Raw genomic sequence first — 20906 nt, forward strand, 5'->3', positions numbered from 1 at the left:
GTTAGTGGGGGCATTATGATTGCATCCGTGAGCAGCGGAACTCACAGCAGCCAATTAGCTAGGGGCTCTGCACAGGCAGGAGCAAAGAAAGATTGATCCTGTTGTGATTTACTTCTGGACCACCAGGGATACTAAAGAGCACGGGCAGAGCTGCTAGTGGCAGCCAATTAACTAGCGGCTCTGCACTGGTAGGAGTGAAGGAAGGATGCACCTGCTTCGATTCACCACTGGGTACCAGAAAAACTAAAGGGACAGGTACTCTTCACCTCTCCTAGTCCCTTCCACACCGTTTCCATTTCATTCCCTACCACAACCTCACACTGCTCCTATTTCTCTCCTTACCCCCTGGCACTGCTCCTGTCCCTCTCCCAGCACTGGTTTTCTCTGCCAGGCTGCGTTATGAATTATAGCAAAGCAGCATGGGACTCGACCCTCCGCATGCCTCAGTCTGCTTCCTGAGGGCTGTCCCCGCCTCCTCCAATCTAACTTTCTCTATAAGAGGATGCAGGACTGCCCTGGAGAAAGCAGACCCCGAGGCATGGTGGGAGCCGAGTCCTGTGCGGCTTTGAAAAGAAAAACTACTACTGCGGGTGGGTGGCTTAGGGGAGAGAAATGGAGACAGCATTGGGAAGACAGCAGATGGGGAAAGTTTGCCTTTTGCATTGGGGAGTCTTAGCCTCCCCAAGCTTCTTATATCGGGCGCCAATGCCTCAAGAGTTAGGAGCTTTGGGTTTGTTAGGGGAGTTAATATTGACAAGCTTAACATTTACATTTACAAGGGTACTTAAGTAATGCTCAAGTGACATTGTAAATTCAAAGGCAATGTTAGGAAATTCTACTTTACGGAGAGGGTGGTGGATGCCTGGAATGCGCTCCCGAGAGAGGTGGTGGAGAATAAAACGGTGACGGAGTTCAAAGAAGCGTGGGATGAACACAAAGGATCTAGAATCAGAAAATAATATTAAATATTGAACTAAAACCAGTACTGGGCAGACTTGCACGGTCTGTGTCTGTATATGGCCGTTTGGGGGAGGATGGGCTGGAGAGAGCGTCAATGGCTGGGAGGGTGTAGATGGGCTGGAGTAGGTTTTAACAGAGATTTCAGCAGTAGGAACCCAAGCACAGTACCGGGTAGAGCTTTGGATTCTTGCCCAGAAATAGCTAAGAAGAAAAAATTTAAAAAAAATTAAATTGAATCAGGTTGGGCAGACTGGATGGACCATTCGGGTCTTTATCTGCCGTCATCTACTATGTTACTATGTTTCTTAGTGATAAGTCAACTGTTGTGGTTTGAGAAAGTATTGAAACTGTTCTTTCTGGGGAAGGGGAGCCAATAGGGTGGGCATATGTACTTGCTGTTTACTAGTGTAGTTGTATTTATTTTTATTTTTCCTTTGGAAATAATTTTTTGCTTTCTGGTCTGTCTTCATTCCTTGAAATGGTAGACTGTGATGTGGACTGGCCTTTTTCCTTCAAAAATAATATATCATGCGGATGGCTGTGTGTATAAGATCATGTCTTTTTTGTTGTTATTGTGATGTTTATCTTGATATACAGTATGTAGCTGCAAATTATAAATAAATATTTTTTTTAACTTAAAATTAATGAAAAATTGACTAGCAAAAGTCTCCTTTTTTTGAATTTAGGTTCGAGAATTGCAAACACGCTTACAGAGTATACAAGCAGCTGGCCCATCGAGCCCAAGCCGGCTTACCTCTGCAAATCGGCCAGTTAATCCCAGTACCGGAGAGCTGAGCACAAGCAGCAGCAGCAATGACATTCCAATTGCCAAGGTGAGCTATTGTGCTCAATGGTAATGCTTTATATTATCTGAAAAGAACAGTCCTCATTCTGCACAGCTGTGATGCAGCCATACGATTAACTGGGAAGTGTTGTCTGGGGTCCCAGAGGAGTTCCTGAGCAGCCTATAGGGGCCCAAGAGCTGCAACTGCAACAAAAGATAAACCAGTAATCAATTTAAGTCTCCTTAGTTTCAACAGATGCCAGCTTATATTAATTACCTTAATGTATAATTTCACAAAACAATAGTCTGTTAATGATGGTGCATTTTACATAGCTCTGGAAAAAGACTGGCTCTGCTTCCTTGTCAGTAACCTATGGAAAATGTTATTTAGATTGCTGAACGAGTGAAGCTTTCAAAAACAAGGTCGGAGTCAACCTCTTCTGAACGCCCCATTCTGGGATCAGAAATTAGCAGCATAGGGGTGAGTATTACTTCCTGTATCAACTAAACAAAGCAAAGAAAACATTGTATAGGCAGTCCCTGGGTTAAGAACGAGTTATGTTTTTAAAGCTGTTCTTAAGTCGGATTTGTATGTAACTCAGAACTTGTAGATTTTAAGAATCTTGCTGCTTACCTCGGCTCCCAGCCCTCTAAAGGCAGTGTTTCTCAACTTCTTCAAGCCAAGTACCCTCTAAGTCTAGCAAATATTAACCAAGTATCCCCGCCCAAGCTCCACCCCAGACCCCACCCCCATAATAATAATAATATTAATTGTAATTCAATTTCTTCTATTCATTTTTCATATACACACAATATAATCTTATTAATACATAATGGTAACCACAAAATTTAAAAAAACACAAAGCACACTGTATGCAGAGAAAATGTTAAATTATCATTTATATTTGTGGGGGTTTTTTTCCAAAGAGGTCAGGGCAGATGACTTTAAATATGCAATGTTACCTTAGTAACAATTATAGAAAAATAGGCAAATATAGTGCAAAACATAGAAAGCAGATATAAATTCTCAAAACTGACACATTTCAATCACTAACTGCCTCTTTTACAAAGCCGTGTGACAACAGCCCTAAAGCCCCTTAAATCTCTATGGGCTTTGGGGCCGTTAACACAGGGCAGCCGCTAGCACGGCTTTGTAAAAGAGGCTCTAAATTGAAAATAAAATCATTTTTCTTACCTTTGTTGGCTGGTGATTTTATTAGTGTCTGGTTGCACTTCCTTCTGACTGTGCATCCAATATTTCTTTTTTTCTGCCTCCTGCATTCTTTCTTTCCTTCGGACCTCATTCCCTTCCCCAACCAACATCTCTCTGTCCCTCCATGAGTCTTAACTTTTCTTCCTCTCTCATCAACCCCTATTGACAACATTTTTCTCTCTCTCATCCCCTGGATCATGTGCAGCATTTTCACAACTGCCACCAACCCCCATGCCCATTTCTTCTATCACCCCTCTCCAGCACAGTGCCACATCTCCCCCTCCACACTTTGTCCAACATTCCTCCCCCTTGCATCCCCTTCAATTTGTCCCTCTGTTCCCTCTCCACCACCATATCCAATATTTCTCCCTCTCATCCCATCCTTCTATTTCCCATGCATCTCTACCACACTCTGCTCAACAATTTTCCTTTCACCCTTTCCTTATGTGCACCATCTCTTTCCCTCTCACTCACACACTCGTGCCCAACAATTCTTCCTTTCTATTCCATCCCTCCTATGTCCCAAGTTAGTGCCCCCTTCCTCCCTGCCTTCTGTGTCTCCATGTTTATGCCCCCTCCCTGCCTTTCCAGCCTTTGTCCCCAAATTGTGCCCCTCCCATGTCCCAATGTGCTCCTCCCCCCCTTTATCCCATATCATGTCCCCGCTCTCCCTTACTTGCTTGAGCCACACTTGCTTCTTTCAGGGCCTCCAGCTGGGCTGCTCCTTCTGCCTTCAGCGGCACTTGCAGGGACATGCAGGCAGCGGTTCACATGCTGCATGTGGCTGACCCAAAAGCCTTCTCTCTGATGTCAGAGAGAAGGTTTCTGGGTCACCTACGTGCAGCTTGAAAGAGCTGCTGACTTGTCCTTCCATCAAGTGCCGCCGGAGGGTAACTGGGACCCCCTACTGACCTGGAAGTCTTTCCTCCGATGTCAGCTCTGACATTGGGAAGGGAAGTCACCTGGGTCAGCTTCGGTGGAGGTGGGCGGGCAGGAAGGAGGGCCGGAAGTTAGAGAAGCCAAGAGAGTCACGTAAGCATGAAGCTTTTCTTCTGAATGTTAACCAGCGAAGACCCCGCTGCAATGAGACAACTTCAGTCTTGTCCTGACTTGCATATAAGCTAAAATCAGAAATTTAAAAAGTTTCAAAAAATGTTTTTCCTCTTATTTGTATCAGAAATGGACCTTTGAGTAGTTGAACCAGTTTTGAAATCATATGAAACACCTTTAAACTAACTCAAGATGGAGCAATGATAGACATAGTGAAACACATTTGAGGGCTTGTCCCTGTTTGTGATTTCTATACCATCTTATGATTCTGAGCTCCGCTTGCTAGTCTAAAAAGTGCATCATTTTTGCTCTGTTGAGTTGTCTATAGCAGTGTCTCGCAAACTTTTTGAAGCCGCAGCGCACTAAACTCAGGGCAGCGTCTGGAGGGCATCTGGAAATGCACGGATGTAGACACAATGACATCACGTGTATCTAGCAAACTGTTGATTTTATTCCAGTTCAGCAGAAGTCTATGACAGAGTAGCCAAGCTTCGATGGCTGTCAGATTTGACTGTAAAGGTGTTAAATCCAGAATAGTTGGAGATACATAGTGAACTATTAAAATATCATCTGCATAGAAAAAAGTACTGATTCTGAAACCTGGAATAAGAAGGGCTAATAGACTAAGACAAATATTAAATAATAAGGAAGCCAAAATGTTCTCTATATTGTATGCGTGTATCTGCATATTCCATAAAAGTATGAATGTATAACTCCACTCTACCTCTGCTCCAGCTGAACCGTGCCCCCAGGAATGCCTAAGTAAATGTGCCAGTCAATACTTCTACATTGGCCAGTGCAATATACCAAATATCAATCGGTCAATGTGTCTTCTCAATCAAAAGATTTTTTTCTCTCTCTATTTTTTGAGGCATCAGACATGCCAGTTGTTCGCCCCAATTTTTAGCGATACAACAATCTTAGTGGCTATGGCTGTGGCTTCTTCATTCGCCCACTTGCTGAAAAATTTTTAACGTTTTTATGTTTTTTTATTATTATGTTTTTTATATAAAGTGCTTCATGCTTTCTTTATAATTATTTGTGAAAGCATGAAGCACTTTATATAAAAAACATAATAATAAAAAAACATAAAAACGTTAAAAATTTTTCGGCAAGTGGGCGAATGAAGAAGCCACAGCCATAGCCACTAAGATTGTTGTATCGCTAAAAATTGGGGCGAACAACTGGCATGTCTGATGCCCCAGGAATGCCTATGCACACTCCCTCAAATTCTATATGCATTTACAGTCATACAATTTTCTAAAAAAACCTTTTCTGCATGTAAAAACTTTATAAAATTACCTTCATAAAGATCATTTGGGCCATTCCTTCTATTTTCTTACCCCAGTCCACACTGCCAAAGGTGTATCCTAGTTGTCATCCATAGAAACCTGAAAGCTCATAAGATATCACTTATTATCCAAGACAGGTTTTTGTCATCGTTGTCTTTTTGGTTCTTTGCCATCTTGGGTATGCAATCCATAAAAGTTTTTATGCTTAATCCATCCCTGAGGTGTGATCTTCAAAAGAAAATTAAAATGACCAAAGACAGAATTCACAAATGCAAGGGATAAACCAGATGATACTTAGATGCAAAGAAGTAAAGAGAGGGTCAGAGATGAGCTAGGGTTTGTGATAGTAAATCAGGAAATGAATCAGATGACCTGAAAGTGCTTCTGTTTCTATGGAGATGGTGGTTTCTTGATGCTAACTTGATGCCTCACTGAAGAAGCAGACAAGTAGGTAGGATGTAGAGATGCACAGAGAACATCTGTGATGTATTGAAAGAGGGATTGTGTTCCCAAAGCAAAAGATGGTAAGGAAAACCTTAACAGATGTGGAAGAGCTGAGCATACAGGGGGTTATTCTATAAAGGGTATCAAAAATGCTAATTGTATAATGGCATCTGGTGCCCACTTATGCCATGTCAGTAACAGGCATGAATTCCACCCTTTACAGAATACTGTGAGATCTGTCAGTACCACACCCAGGCCCCTCCTGCATAATATATGCTGCCTTACATTTATATATTAAACAAGCTGTGCATTTGTTTTGAAGATTACCACTGATTATATGGCTAACACTTAGGTGTGTTACTGTTGCTTATAATCTGTTTTTTATTAAATTTACAAAGAAGAGTGCATACCAACAAGAAATGACACAACATGGAATAGAGGGGGATATACAAAGATGGATAGGCAATTGGCTGCAGAACAGAAAGCAGAGAGTGGGCATAAATGGGAATTTCTCAGACTGGGAGAAAGTGACTAGCGGTGTGCCCCAGGGCTCAGTACTTGGGCCAATCTTATTTAATATTTTCATCAATGACCTAGAGGAAGGAACGTCCAGTGAGATCAACAAGTTTGCTGATGACACAAAGCTATGCCGGGCAATCAGATCGCAGAAGGATAGCGAGGAACTCCAGAGCGACTTGTGTCAGTTAGAGAAATGGACAGAGAAATGGCAGATGAAGTTTAATGTGGAAAAGTGCAAAGTAATGCATTTAGGCAGAAAGAACAAGGAACACGAGTATAGAATGTCAGGAGCAACTCTGGGTAAGAGCGAACAAGAAAAAGACCTGGGCTTACTGATACATAGGACCCTGAAACCGTCGGCACAATGCGCAGCGGCGGCAAAGAAAGCAAACAGAATGTTAGGCATGATAAAGAAGGGAATCACTAGTAGATCGGAGAGGGTTATAATGCCGCTTTATAGAGCAGTGGTCAGACCACACTTGGAAAACTGTGTCCAACATTGGTCTCCCAACATAAAGAAGGATATAAAACTGCTGGAGAGAGTGCAGAGACGAGCAATGAAGCTAGTAAAAGGTATGGAGAAACTGGAATACGAGGAACGACTCAAGAGACTGGGATTGTTCTTCCTTGAGAAAAGGAGACTGTGAGGGGATATGATCGAGACCTTCATAATACTGAAAGGAATCGACAACATAGAGCAGGAAAAAAAATTATTTACAATATTCAATTTGACACGAACAAGAGGACATGGAATGAAGCTAAAGGGGGACAAGTCCAGGACAAATATCAGGAAGTTCTGCTTCACACAAAGAGTGGTTGACACCTGGAATGCTCTCCCAGAGGAGGTAATAGCGGAAGTGACTGTCCTAGGATTTAAAAGCAAACTAGATGCACATCTCCTTATGAGAGGCATAGAGGGATATGGGTGACTAAAAATTACGCCAGGTGTACACCTGGCTAGGCCTCAGCGTGTACGGATCGCCAGACTTGATAGACCGAAGGTCTGATCCGGAGATGGCGCTTCTTATGTTCTTAATGCTGGATTCAAAGCATAAATTCCCAGAACCCCCCTCTTCCCCCCCCTCCGAGAACAAACTACATTGAAGAACGGTTTTGAAACACAGTGTGTAAAAGTACAAATTCCTTAATTAGTCAAAATATATATCAACATTGCCGTTGAAACATGTCAAGCATAGAAGTCAGAAACATACATATACTTCAGTGGGAAAGTGGGCCAATTGAAAAAGAAATCCCCCAATGTAAAACCCCCTCCCCCAATATCTCTCTGTATTATACAGAGACCCCCTCATAGCCAATCACACACGTAAGCGCTAGGATTCACTTGCTAGGATAGCACTTGGCGCCTAACTTGAGCAACCTGTTATAGAATGAGAGGGTCAAACAACTAAAAGATTGCGGAACAGAAGATGGAAAGTACCAGTTTGTAATTTGCATACAGTCACAAGTGACCCACAAGATAAAAACCAAATAATTTATAAAATACAAGACATCAGCTTACATTGCAAGCTTGTGTGCTGGGCAGTTTGTTTGTAGCCTCTTAACTACTTGAATTTTTTGGGACTTTTAAGACAGCCAAGGATCCCATAAGACCCCTGAGGAAGACATTTTTATTTTTCCAAAAACCGGCCTGGGTTGGAGGTCATTTGTATTTTATACATTATTTGGTTTTCATGTTGTGAGTCACTTGTGACTATACACCTTTGGTGGATTGCTTTTAAGCTATTTGGACAACCCTGCGAAAGACAAAGGCGCGCGCCGACAACTGAGCGCAAGACGGAGGCGCGCGCCGAAGAAAATTACAGTTTTTAGGGGCTCCGACAGGGGGGTTTTGTTGGGGAGCCCCCCAGTTTATTTAATAGAGATCGCGGCGGCGTTGTGGGGGGTTTGGGGGGTTGTAACCCTCCACATTTTACTGTAAACTTAACTTTTTCCCTAAAAACAGGGAAAAAGTGAAGTTTTCAGTAAAATGTGGGGAGTTACAACCCCCCACAACGCCCCCACAACGCGGCGCGATCTCTATTAAGTAAAGTGGGGGTTCCCCCCCCACACACCCCCGTCGGAGCCATAAAAACAGTAATTTTCTGCGGCGCGCACCTCCACACTGCGCTCAATTGTCTGCGCGTGCCTTTGTCCCGGCGCGCTTTTGACCTGACACCATTTGGACACTTATTAAACTATAAACTGGTACATCCAATCGTCTGTTCCATAATCTTTTGTTGTTTTTGCTGCTTCATTTCCTGTGTGGAACCTTTTGGTGCTATTTGGATTTTGTTGTTTTGTCTGTAGCAGGGTCTCGCAAACTTTTTGAAGACGCAGCACACTAAACTCAGGGCTGCGCCAGGAGGGCATCCGGAAATGCGCGGACGTAGACGCAGTGATATCACGCATATATGCGGAGGCTCTCCAGGCGGGGCCCTGAGCCTGCTATTACTACACCAGTAAGGGGGGTGTTGGAGAAGGAGAGAGGCGGAGAAATGCCAGCTGACTGCCTACAGGATGTTCCTCTCGCCGCGAGAGGCACATCCTGTAGGCAGTCAGCCAGTGCTGGCATCTTGTGGCACTTAGTTTGCAAAACACTTGTCTATAGAATGAGAGCGCCTTGCACAGGATGGGTGAAATAGGAAATAAGGACTGAGATGCAGCATGACCTAGATGTTTTATGTGCCATTTGTTCATAAATCCCTTTTATACAGGTGTCCAGTAGCGTGGCTGAGCATTTGGCCCATTCTTTGCAAGACTGTTCCAATATCCAGGAAATCTTTCAGACTCTCTACTCTCATGGCTCTGCTATCTCTGAAAGCAAAATCCGTGAATTTGAAGTGGAAACGGAGAGATTAAATAGGTAAGCTGGAATTTGTATAGATAAATTATTCAAACACACACCCTTTTCTACTTTTTCTCATATTCTGTCTTCAACCACCCTGAGCTGGAGACGCATCTCTGATGAGATGTGTACTCGGTGGTATGCATTAGCTGGTCAGGGGCCACCATAAGAGGAGGACTTCCCTACATCCCCATCAACTCCCTATCCTCCCCATCCCATTCTCCTTCCTACCTGATCAAAAGTACATCACCTCCCCTAGCCCAATAGTTCCCAGTAGATAAGGGACTTGACTTCAGTTCATGTCACAATACTATGTTTGGTTAAGAAGAATCTGCTCTTGCATTTTTAGTTAATATATAGTTGAAAGTGCTTCATATAACTGAACCAGGGTTCTGTGTTGCTGATTAGAGAAGCAGATGTTACCAATGGCATCTATTTCTATATACTATCTTTAAAAGTGGACTAACACGGCAACCAAACCTTTTTGCTCAGTGACATTTTAATAAATAAATGCTTGTTTGACCATGGGTTGTTTTTCTGACTCATTGAAGGAGACAGTTATCAGCTCCCTCTGAAGAAACAGTTAAGATCTTAGTCCTCCTGTAAATTATTGGACCCCAGTAACAGTTCTGATATTCTGTATGAAATTTGGTCACTTCACACCACTGAGATGATTTACTGGCTCTGGTTGATTAGCTCCATAGGCTTTTGGATAAAGGGACTCATTTGTTGTGTGTGTAATGGATCTGATCTCTGCATTTTTTTTTATGATTGACCTCCAGATCCTTTTAGACCATTTAGTATTGGGAAACAGTGTTCTAAATGGTTAATTTTGTTGTTTTTTTTCTTTCAGAATAGATCTCAATAAATTATATTGGGAGAATGTTTTTCTTCTTGTCTCTGAGCTGTGGTAATCTTAGAGGGTCAGTTATGTCCCATATTCATGGGTAGATATGTCCCATATGTCCCTTATTCAGGGGCAGATATTCAGCTGGCGGTGGTGAGTGTTTTTTAGCTGAAAAATAAGTGGAAAACAAGCCCGAATTTGCATTGAAGAACATAAATTACATTGAAAAACATATACTAATGAATAAAAGAATAAAGCCGCTGAACTTAAAAACAATGCTTTAATTTAAATGATGATGAATGAATCACCTAAAATCATAATAAGTAACTAGATGACTTGAAAGGTTTTTTTTATTTTATTTTTATTTATTTATTCAATTTTCTATACCGTTCTCCCAGGAGAGCTCAGAACGGTTTACATGAGATCATCCAAGGTATTAAACAATTTTTCCCTGTCTGTCCTGGTGGTCTCACAATCTATCTAATGTAAGTTATGGATGCACACTAAATATAAATGAGAGGAACTATGTAGAGCAGGGGTGTCAAAGTCCCTCCTTGAGGGCCACAATCCAGTTGGATTTTCAGGATTTCCCCAATGAATATGCATGACATCTATTTGCATGCAGTGCTTTCATTGTATTGAAGCTCTTCCGGAGTCTGTCTTAGGGGAAAACACCCTCCAGGGATTCAAGGCAAAGTTAGACAAGTTCCTACTGAACCGGAACGTACTCCGGTAGGGCTAGTCTCTCAGTTAGGGCACTGGTCTTTGACCTAAAGGCTGCTGCGTGAGCGGACTGCTGGGTAAGATGGACCACTGGTCTGACCCAGTAGCGGCAGTTCTTATGTTCTTAATATTCTTGCACTTTTTTAAAGGTGAAAACTACTTTCTTTTTTACTTATATCTTCATTTTTTTAAAAAACTTTTATTTATGCAAATAGTAAAGTGACCAACAATAGAATTATGCAAGCAAGACAAAATGGTAAAGGAACAAATGACATTATGGTCTCAGTACAAGCAACGGTACATAGAAGAGAAAAAATGCAGTCTATGGTGGTTTCTTAGCCAGGGAAGTGCCCATATGTCAACCAACTCGCTGTAAGGATTTTACATAACCCTTGAAAGTCCAACACCAAATTTTGTTTAAACTGCCTTAGGAATTGCTGTTTCGGTTCTCCCTGATGGCATATTCTCAAATTTCAATGGAATTCTGATTCATACACAGCCTCCACAGCATCAACTTTTCTCAGGAAGTGGTCTGTAATAAAGGGCATAGGACACAACATTGCCTTGAAACTTTGCCAGGTCTCTGGTAACAAAAAAACTTGTTGAAGTTAAACATTTTTTGTTCAATTCAATGGAATGATTAGAGTATGACACGGGGACAAATTTGTCCCCATCCCCACAGGAACTCAATTTCCTTGTCCTGTCCCTGTGAGTTTTGTCGCTGTCCCTGCCCCCTTCCTGTAAGCTCTGCCTTAATCGCATAAGCCTCGAACACTTTTATAGTTTTAAAGTGTTTGAGGCTTGTGCAGATGAGGATGGAGCTTGCAGGAATGGGGCAGGGACAGGAAAAAATCACTCTTCTCGCCAGGATAGGACGGGAAAATTAGTTTCCATGGGGATGGGGGAAAATTTGTCCCCATGTCATTCTCTACTACAAGTTGAAAATCCAATATTGTTCCCTCGCTGTAAATTTCTCTATTGCCATCCATTGATACTGGATCACATTTTTCTAATATGGGTGGCAGCAGATTTAAAGAAACATACAGTGAGGGAACCTGTCAGTAAAACAAATTGTAGAGTGATGTCATGCCATTTGCCCTTCCTGAAACGTGCTGACATCTTAAAGGTAGTAGTGCACGAGTTAGAATGCCATTAAAGTTTGAAAATATGTCATCAAGGAAAATTGGAATGCCAGTCCTTGAGGCAGTCTAAACAAAACTCATGCTGAGTTGGACTTTGTGAGCCTTGACAGCCTTGCCAGATAAGTGACTTTGCAAGTAGGCAATAGCAAATGCTTAAAACGTTGCAGACATGTGATCTAGTTTGACTGAAGTGCTGCACAGTTGGCTTTTAAAAAAAAAAATAGAATTTATAATGGCAGCCATATGATTTTTCAGCATTTTATATTGATATAGAAGAAACTTGCTTTTTATTTTTCTATGATACAGAATTATTAATGGTGATGAAAACATTCTGCACAATTGTTATATTTGCATGTGATTTATGGACAGATGAAATATAAATGGGGACAGATGACTGACAGTTTTAGAGCTTGAGAAATTATCTGGCATGTGCTCCTGGTCTGATGGTCCCTCATCTTTAATAATAAGTGGAAATGTTGGATATTTTTATTCAGAATCCTGCTTTTGAGATTATACTTTGTTGAAAAACAAAGCAATATGCACTGTTGACTCTAGATCAGGGGTGTCCAACCTGCGGCCCCGTGAAGTATTTTGTGTGGCCCCGGTTGAGGGCGATGCTGTGTTTTCCTCTGCTGCCCCCGAGTGTTTACCATCTTGCCGGCTCCCCTCTTCTGTCTTGCTGCAGCGTTTGGGCATTTGTGCGACCCCCCAGAAACATTTTTTTCGGCAAATGCGGCCCAGGGAAGCCAAAAGGTTGGACACCCCTGCACTAGATGAAATGTGTATGCTGTTGTCCTATTTTAAAAATCAAATGCAAGATAGCATTTTCTGGCCCAGCCAGGTCAAAATTCTATGATAATTCTCTGTCGCAACAACATGATGCAAAATAATAATGTAGAGCCAAAAAAATGAAAAAGCCGCTGAGTTTTGAGCTGATGCACACTTTTTGTTGTCTGATCAGTTGCCTGCTGCCAGGGTTTCATTGACCTCTTGTACTCTGGATATAAAAAATAAATAATAATAAAAAGCAGAAATGCACACGTTTTTCCTTTGGCTATCATTCCGGCAAACCTAAATGTCAAGAACAGCTTGTTAAAGTATGCTTGAGTGGATCTAAACCTGTGCTCAAACTGCAGTGAGAAATTATACCACTAGTACCATCTGGATTATTGCTGCCTTGAATTTGGGGATTTAGCTGTAGCTCTTTGGAAGGTATGTTAGGTCAAAGAGCCTCTGACATTGCAGTATTTTTGAGCTTTAGAAAAGAGAGTATATCTTGGCTGTAAATTGTCCATGTGAAGCTTAGAAAGTAATAATCTCTTTGGTTTTTTTGCAGTCGAATTGAGCACTTAAAATCCCAGAATGATTTGTTAACAATAACACTGGAAGAGTGTAAAAACAATGCCGAAAGGATGAGTATGCTGGTGGGGAAATATGAATCCAATGCCACTGCGCTGAGACTAGCATTACAATACAGGTAAATGCTTGGCAAGGAGGACCGTCCTGTTCAAAAGGGGCTGCAAGACCTGGGTAGGAATGTTTTGTTTTTTTTTAACACAGCATCTTGAAGCATGAGAGAAATCAGCCCCTGCCAACCTGAAGATATGGGTTCATAGTAAAACAAATACTTTCCCTTTGTGCAACTCTGCCACTAAATATGATATTGGGTAGGATCTTTTATGGTACCATTGTGTTGGTGGCTCAAAGAGTCATGTCTAAAGTCTGAGCACAAGGAGTCAGAGCATAAGAGTTGCCATACTGGACAGACCAAAGGTCAATCAAGCCAGTATCCTGTTTCCAACAGTGGCCAACCCAGGTCCCAAGTACCTAGCTAGATCCCAAGTGGTAAAACAGATTTTATGCTGCTTATCCTAGGAATAGGCAGTGGATTTCCCCATCTCAATAATGGCCTATAGACTTCTCTTTTAAGAAATTAGCCAAACCTTTTTTTAAACCCCGCTAAGCTAACTGATTTCACCACATTCTTCAGCAACAAATTCCAGAGTTTAATTACACATTGAGTGAAGAAATATTTTCTTTGTTTTGTTGTAAATCTACTACTTAGTACAGGGCTGTCTAAGTCCGGTCCTCGAGATCTACTGGCAGGCCAGGTTTTCTGGATATCCACAATGAACATGCATGAGAGAAATTTGCATACCAAGAAGGCAGTGCAGACAAATCTCTCTCATGCATATTCATTGTGGATATCCAGAAAACCTGGCCTGCCAATAGCTGGTCCTTTTATTTTTGGAATGAGTGAACAAGCATTTCACATCTACCCTTTCCACTCCACTCATTATTTTATAGACCTCTATCATATCACCCCTGAGCCGTCTCTTCTCCAAGCTGAAGAGCCTTAGCCACTTTAGCCTTTCCTCGTAGGGAAGTCGTCCCATCTCTTTTATCATTTTTATGAAGTCTAACAAATAGGCATTATGAAACTTAGGTTTCCTCTTTTGCATAACTCTATGCTAGCTGCTGCCTGCATTATTGTTTGGTATTCTTTTAACCAAAGCTGTTTTGGAAGTGTTCTCAGCTGTCATGAAGTCAGTAGATAGATATATATATAGATATATTTTAAATTTATTTTTAGTATTTATATACCACTTAAAACCTACGCGGTTTACATTCAGGTACTCAAGCATTTTTCCCTGTCTGTCCTGCTGGGCTCACATGCTATCTAATGTACCTGGAAAATTAAGTGACTTGCCCAGGGTCACAAGGAGCAGCATGGGCTTTGAACTCACTATTTCAGGGTGCTGAGGCTGTAGCTCTAACCACTGTGCCACACAGTCTCCCAGTAGAGGTGGTGGAGATGAAGACTGTATCTGAATTCAAGAAAACACATAGGATCTCTAATAGCGAGGAAGGAATAAAAGACTGTATGGATGGGTCGACTCAATGAGTATTTTTTTCCTTTGGCGATATTCAAAAGGGAAATAGAAGCATGCTTTCCATTTGGGAACTAGTGCACAAACTGCAACAATGCAGCTAGTTTTAGAAAATTATTCTTCAACTACGACGTAATGGGCAGACCCTGGGAATTTGTATCTATTCATTGTGTTAGGCTGACCATTGAACAACCTTTTGCGTTAAACTAAACTAAACCTTAAGTTTATATACCGCATCATCTCCACAGATGTGGAGCTCGGCACGGTTTACAAGAACTTAAAATATAGGAAGAGAAGGAAAAAAAAGGTTTACCTGAACTTATATATAGAAGAGAAGAGTAAGGGGGGATAGAATTACATTTTAGTGAAAAGCCAGGTTTTCAGTTGCTTGCGGAATAATTGGAGGGAGCCCAGGTTCCGCAGCGGGGTAGTAAAGTTGTTCCATAGACCTGTGATTCTGAAGAGAAGGGATTTTCCCAGTTTGCCTGCATAGCGAATACCGTGTAGAGAGGGGAAGGATAGGGTTCATAGACAACCCCGCGAAAGACAAAGGCGCGCACAAGACGGAGGCGTGCGCCAAAGAAAATTACAGTTTTTAGGGGATTCAACGGGGGGGGGTTTGTTGGGGAGCCCCCCCCCCAGTTTACTTAATAGAGATCGCGCCGGCGTTATGGGGGGTTGTAACCCCCCACATTTTACTGTAAACTTAACTTTTTCCCTAAAAACAGGGAAAAAGTGAAGTTTTCAGTAAAATGTGGGGGGTTACAACCTCCCAAACCCCCCACAACGCGGCGCGATCTCTATTAAGTAAAGTGGGGGGGTTTCCCCCCACGGTCCCCCGTCGGAGCCCTAAAACAGTAATTTTCTGCGGCGCGCACCCCCGCGCTGCGCTCAATTGTCTGGGCGCACTTTTGACCTGACACCGAAGGATAGTTTATACCTTTGGGCGGGTCTGGTAGAGTCAGGACTCGAGGAGTTATAAGATAGTGGGATTAAGGGAGGAAAAGATGCCGTGAATGATCTTAAAAGCCAGGCAGGAGTGAAAGAGAGCTGCATGCTGCTATCTCATTTCTAGGATTTAATGGGCACTATGAGAAGGACATTTAGGATGGATGTTGACAGTAATGGGGCGATTTTGTAATATAGGTGCTCAGCACAAACAAAATGGGAAAGATGAAGGGAGAAAAGGTCCAATTATTCACAAATACTGTATTAAAAAATGACACGGGGACACATTTTTCCCTGTCCCCGCAGGAACTCAATTGCCCCGCCCCGTCCCCGCAAGGTTTGTTGCTGTCCCTGCCCCATTCCTGTGAGCTCTGCCTTAACTGCACAAGCTTTGAAGACTTATGATTTTAAAATGTTTGGGGCTTGTGCAGGTGAGGACTGACCTTTCATTAATGGGGCAGGGGTGGGAAAAGAACTCACGGGGACGGGAAAATTGAGTTCCCACAGGGACGGGGAAAAATTTGTCCCTGTGTCATTCTCTATACTGTATCTCAGTAAGTATGAAATAAACTTGTATCAGATTATTATTGCTAGTATTGCATTTTTGTTTGCTTTTATTTTTTAAATAATTTTTAGAATATTTATAAAAGGGCATCAGAGATTAGGGTAAACTCCCTAAATATGTCCAGACCAACAAAAAATCATTCTCAATCATGTGCCCAGTATCCATGTAAAACTCCAAAAAATGAATGTTTAGAAAAGAAAGCAAGTAGTTATCCAGGGCAGTTCTATCTCTGTAATGATAAACTGAAGTCGCCCAACACCCATGGTCATATGTGCTGCAGCAATTCGCAATCAAAAGTAGTAGCACAGTTCAATGGTCAATATTGCATTTGAAAGTGAACCATGAGCTGTAACCAGCGTGACTTTTTTTTTTTTTTTCAGGAATTCTGTGTGGTTCTGGGGTTAGTTATTTTCAACTCACTTTGCAATTGTACAGTGGCTCAGACATGCTCTCACGTAATACTTTGAACGTTATGTGCTAACTGCCAAAATTCTTCCTAAGCTCTATTCTGTACATACCGCTCAAAATAGTGCATATTTGCAAGGAAGTGACCAGTACATATGGGCAGGACTTAAACTTACGCACATAACTTATAAAATCTTTAACTATCAATCTTGATTCTGATCCTTCTTTGGAACCTTTGGATTTAAGACTATCACTATCATCAAAATGTTCACAATTTAATCTCCCCAGTCTTCATGAGCTAGAATCTCTAATTAAAACTATCAATTCCAAGGGAACGCAATTCTAATCCATCCCACCCTTTCTTCTTAAGAGACATTTTGACATATTTGGTTCACACATATTGACCTTAATTAATAAGAGTCTGCAAGAAAGCACCTTACCTTTGGCTTGGAAAAAAGCAATCATTCATCCAATCATAAAGGACCAGAAAATTAGCCCTGAAGAAAAATCAAACTATAGGCCAATTGCTAATATTCCCTTCCTAGCAAAACTTACAGAAAAGATTGTATTTAACCTATTTAACCAAATATCAGAATTTGTAGAGAAAACAAATATTTTACACCCAAATCAAACGGGTTTTAGACAACATCATTCAACAGAAAATTCCCTAATTGGAATGACAACTTCTATACTTTATCATCTAGATAATCATACATTTGTTCTCTTAATCTCCATCGATCTTTCATCTGCTTTTGACACTATCGATCATAATCTTTTACTACATAGGCTTCATGTTATTGGTATCACAGATCAGGTTCTCCTTTGGTTTATATCTTACTTTGACAACCGTTCTTCTACTATTTCCTTTAACAATTCGTTGTCTGACAATTTTTCTGCACCCTATGGTATTCCGCAGGGATCTATTCTTTCTCCTCTTCTTTTCAATATCTTTCTTGCCCCTTTCTTGACACTCTGTCAATCTATTGGTTTTTCCGTATTCGCTTACGCAGACGACATTCAATTATTACACCCTCTTGATCTCAATAATTCCTGTGAAATTTCAGCCATAAACGGAAAACTTGAGCAAATTCACCAATGGTTTGACACAAATAGATTAGCCCTTAACATTGAAAAAACAAACATTATGCTCTTTCCTTGGAAAGACAGTCTTAAACTTTCTTCCCCAATTACTATTAAGGGCATTTCCTTGAATTTAGTTCATAAAATCAGGATTTTGGGAATAATTTTTGACGACAAATTATCTTATCACGATCATATTAGTCATGTAGTCAAAACCACTTTTTATAGATTACGTCAGATTCGTTCCATATCTATATTCTTTTGTTCAAAATCTCTAAATATTCTAGTTCACTCACTAGTCATTTCTAAAATTGACTACTGTAATGCTCTGTTTAAAGGACTTTCTCAAAAGGAAATTAGACGTCTGCAAATTATTCAGAATGCCTCAATTAAACTCATTACGAAAGCCAAAAAATTCGATCACGTCTCTCCCTTACTTGAGAAAGCTCATTGGCTTCCTGTCACTCACCGCATTATGTATAAACTATGCCTTCTCACTTTTAAATCTCTGGCATCTAAAACCCCAACCTTTATTTATAGGGTTTTAATTCCATACAAATCGCCTAGACTTCTGAGGTCAAGTGACCAAAATTTGTTGGTCATTCCCTCTCTTAAAGTAATTAACACAAGGCGGCAGACTATTTTTTCTGTCACGGCTCCTCAATCCTGGAATTCTCTTCCAATTCACCTAAGAGATGAAAAGAATCTTGGAATATTTAAGAGTAAATTAAAGAGTCTTCTTTTTCAAGATGCATTCAATGTTTAATTGAACTGCTTTTGGTTCTGAAATTTTTTTTTTTTTACTACTTCTATCATCTTTTATTTCCCATCCTATTGTTTTTACCTTGATTGTTTTACTTTTATATTTAAATTGTATTTCATCCCGAGTTTTCCTCTTGTTTCTTTTTTTATCAATTTATGTCTATCTTAATTTATTATGTATTAGTAGCTACGAAACGTGTTGTTTATATTTGTAATTTTAATCATTATTATGTATCAGTGGCTATAATACATTTATTTTAAGTTTGTCTCCCCTTATTTTGTACTTTTGTAATTTTATTACTTTGTACATCGCTTAGAATTCGGAATAAGCGATTAATCAAATGTTATAATAACCTTGAAACTTGAAATGCTGTGAGTCACATGCAGTGGTGTAGTAAAGGGGGGTAGGGGGTGGTCCGCCACAGTGGGGGGGGGCGCCACCCCCCCCCCCCCACTAAGACACCATCTTAGTGGGGGGGTGCCGGCACATGTCCTCCTCTCGCCTTCACTTCCCCCTCCCCTCCCCCACCATACCTCTAGCTCTTCACCGGAGCGAGCAGCAACTCCAACCTGTTGCTCGCACCAGCGTTGGCTCACCCTCTGACGTCACGTCCAGGCCCAGCGCCTAGGAAGTGACTTCGGCGGGAGAGCCGACATCGGCAGCAAGTTGGTGATGCTTCTCAGGCCGGAAAAGTTCAAGAGGTATGAGGGAAGGGGTGCTTGCACACGGCAGGGGGGTGGGGAAGGAGTGGGGGACAAGGAAGAGGGTGGTGGAGTGGTGCCACCGCCCCCAGGTGCCTCTCACTCTTGCTATGCCATCTGCAGCACTCAGGTGCTAATACCTACATTAGCTCTAAGGAAGGTGTAAATACTTCCAAGTTAATGTTAAAGCATTTATGTACCCTGGTAAGGCTAGTGTTCCAGAAAGAAAAGTAGGTGCCTATGTTCCTTTATAAAATGGGCTCCTACCAGGTGCCCTTTTATATAATTGCTCCCTATGTGATCATGGTGAAAGCCATATAAAAGTCACCTGATTTATCTTTGAGGGATGAGTAAGAGAATAATAGTAAAACATTCATTTAATTTCCATTTTATTTTACTGACCTATGCAATCATATGCAGATCAAAAATAAACATTCATAAGAAAGAAATAAAAACATCAAGCAAACTACATAACACTATACAGTACATAAAACAGAACAATCAAAAGACCCACAGAAAAACAACACATGACACAGTAGTATAAGGCCGAAAATAGAAAGCTTTTAATTTGGCAGGGAATTTCCCTTGGTGGGTTTATTTAATTCTGATTGATTAGATATTTAAACCACTTACATATTGCGTTCCCAGTCTAAACCAGAATCCACAAAAATTTGATACTTATGGTTTCCCCCTCCCATCTCCTTTCATTAAACACAAAATAAAAAAATACTGTTTAAAATAGCAAATGATAGATTTTCCCACCTACCCCATCCACAACTTATTTCGGAAAGAGCAAGGTTTTCAATTTCCTCCACAATATTCTGTAATCCTTCTTTAACCTTAGTACCTCATGTCCTTTACCTCAGGGAACACCAAACACTGCTGGCCTAAATGCTGATGCTTGACTGAGCATGTTCAACAGTAGTTTAGTACGAGTTGATCCGGCCCAAAACCTAACGCCAGTGTTGGTATGATGCCCGCATTAAAGTACACAGAATGCTCTTAATGGTTTCAATATCGGTGCTGAAACCATTAACGCAGACTACATATAAGTGCATGTAAATGCATTTAAATGTGATCATTAGTAAGCCTGCCATATGTTTACAAAAAAAAGTGGGAGGGGGGCTGTGGAAAACTAACATCTGGTCCAGAGCAGTATTAAGGGTTGGTTGAGAGAAGAGATGTGTAAGAGCACCCCTTCGCTCCTACCAACCTGAATGCCCTGCCAGATGAGCTCTCCGACCACCCATCCCTCAACCCCCCAGCCTGGCCCAAGGCGCAACTCCATAATTAACACTGCCCTGGTGATCCATTGACTCTTGACCACCCCCCCCCCCCACACACACACACACACACCGTACACTGGTGGTCTAGTATTTATTTATTTAAAAGCTTGTATCCCGTTCACATAATACAATAACAATACAAAAATAACATTCACCTAAAATTCTTCAAAAGCAAATACATAATACAAAAAAATGTCAAGAAAAAGCCTCTGTAAATAAAGTTGTCTTTTTAACATGCTCTTAAATGTCTGAATATCAAAAAGCACTCTAAGCGGTCCTATCAAATTATTCCACAAAAGCACTCCTGCCACTGAGATCATTGAAGCCCTTATTTATCCCTAGTGAACACTACTAAGCCCATCACTTACTAATCTTAATGTCCCCTCTGACCATGGTTGATACACTTTCAGCACCTGAGTCAAATACCAAGATATCGTATAGTGTAAGA

General features: G+C 41.2%; 1 protein-coding gene across 1 annotated transcript in view; it reads left to right on the forward strand.

The window, feature by feature from the left end:
- Positions 1-20906, forward strand: part of MCC (MCC regulator of WNT signaling pathway) — a 572218-nt gene that overhangs the window by 454035 nt on the left and 97277 nt on the right. Inside the window, 4 exon segments of the mRNA XM_033929092.1 lie at positions 1647-1793; positions 2136-2225; positions 8977-9125; positions 13156-13296. Of these exon segments, the coding sequence (XP_033784983.1) occupies positions 1647-1793; positions 2136-2225; positions 8977-9125; positions 13156-13296 (527 nt within the window).

This window comes from Geotrypetes seraphini, chromosome 1 (genome assembly GCF_902459505.1).
Source record: "Geotrypetes seraphini chromosome 1, aGeoSer1.1, whole genome shotgun sequence".
NCBI lineage: Eukaryota > Metazoa > Chordata > Amphibia > Gymnophiona > Dermophiidae > Geotrypetes > Geotrypetes seraphini.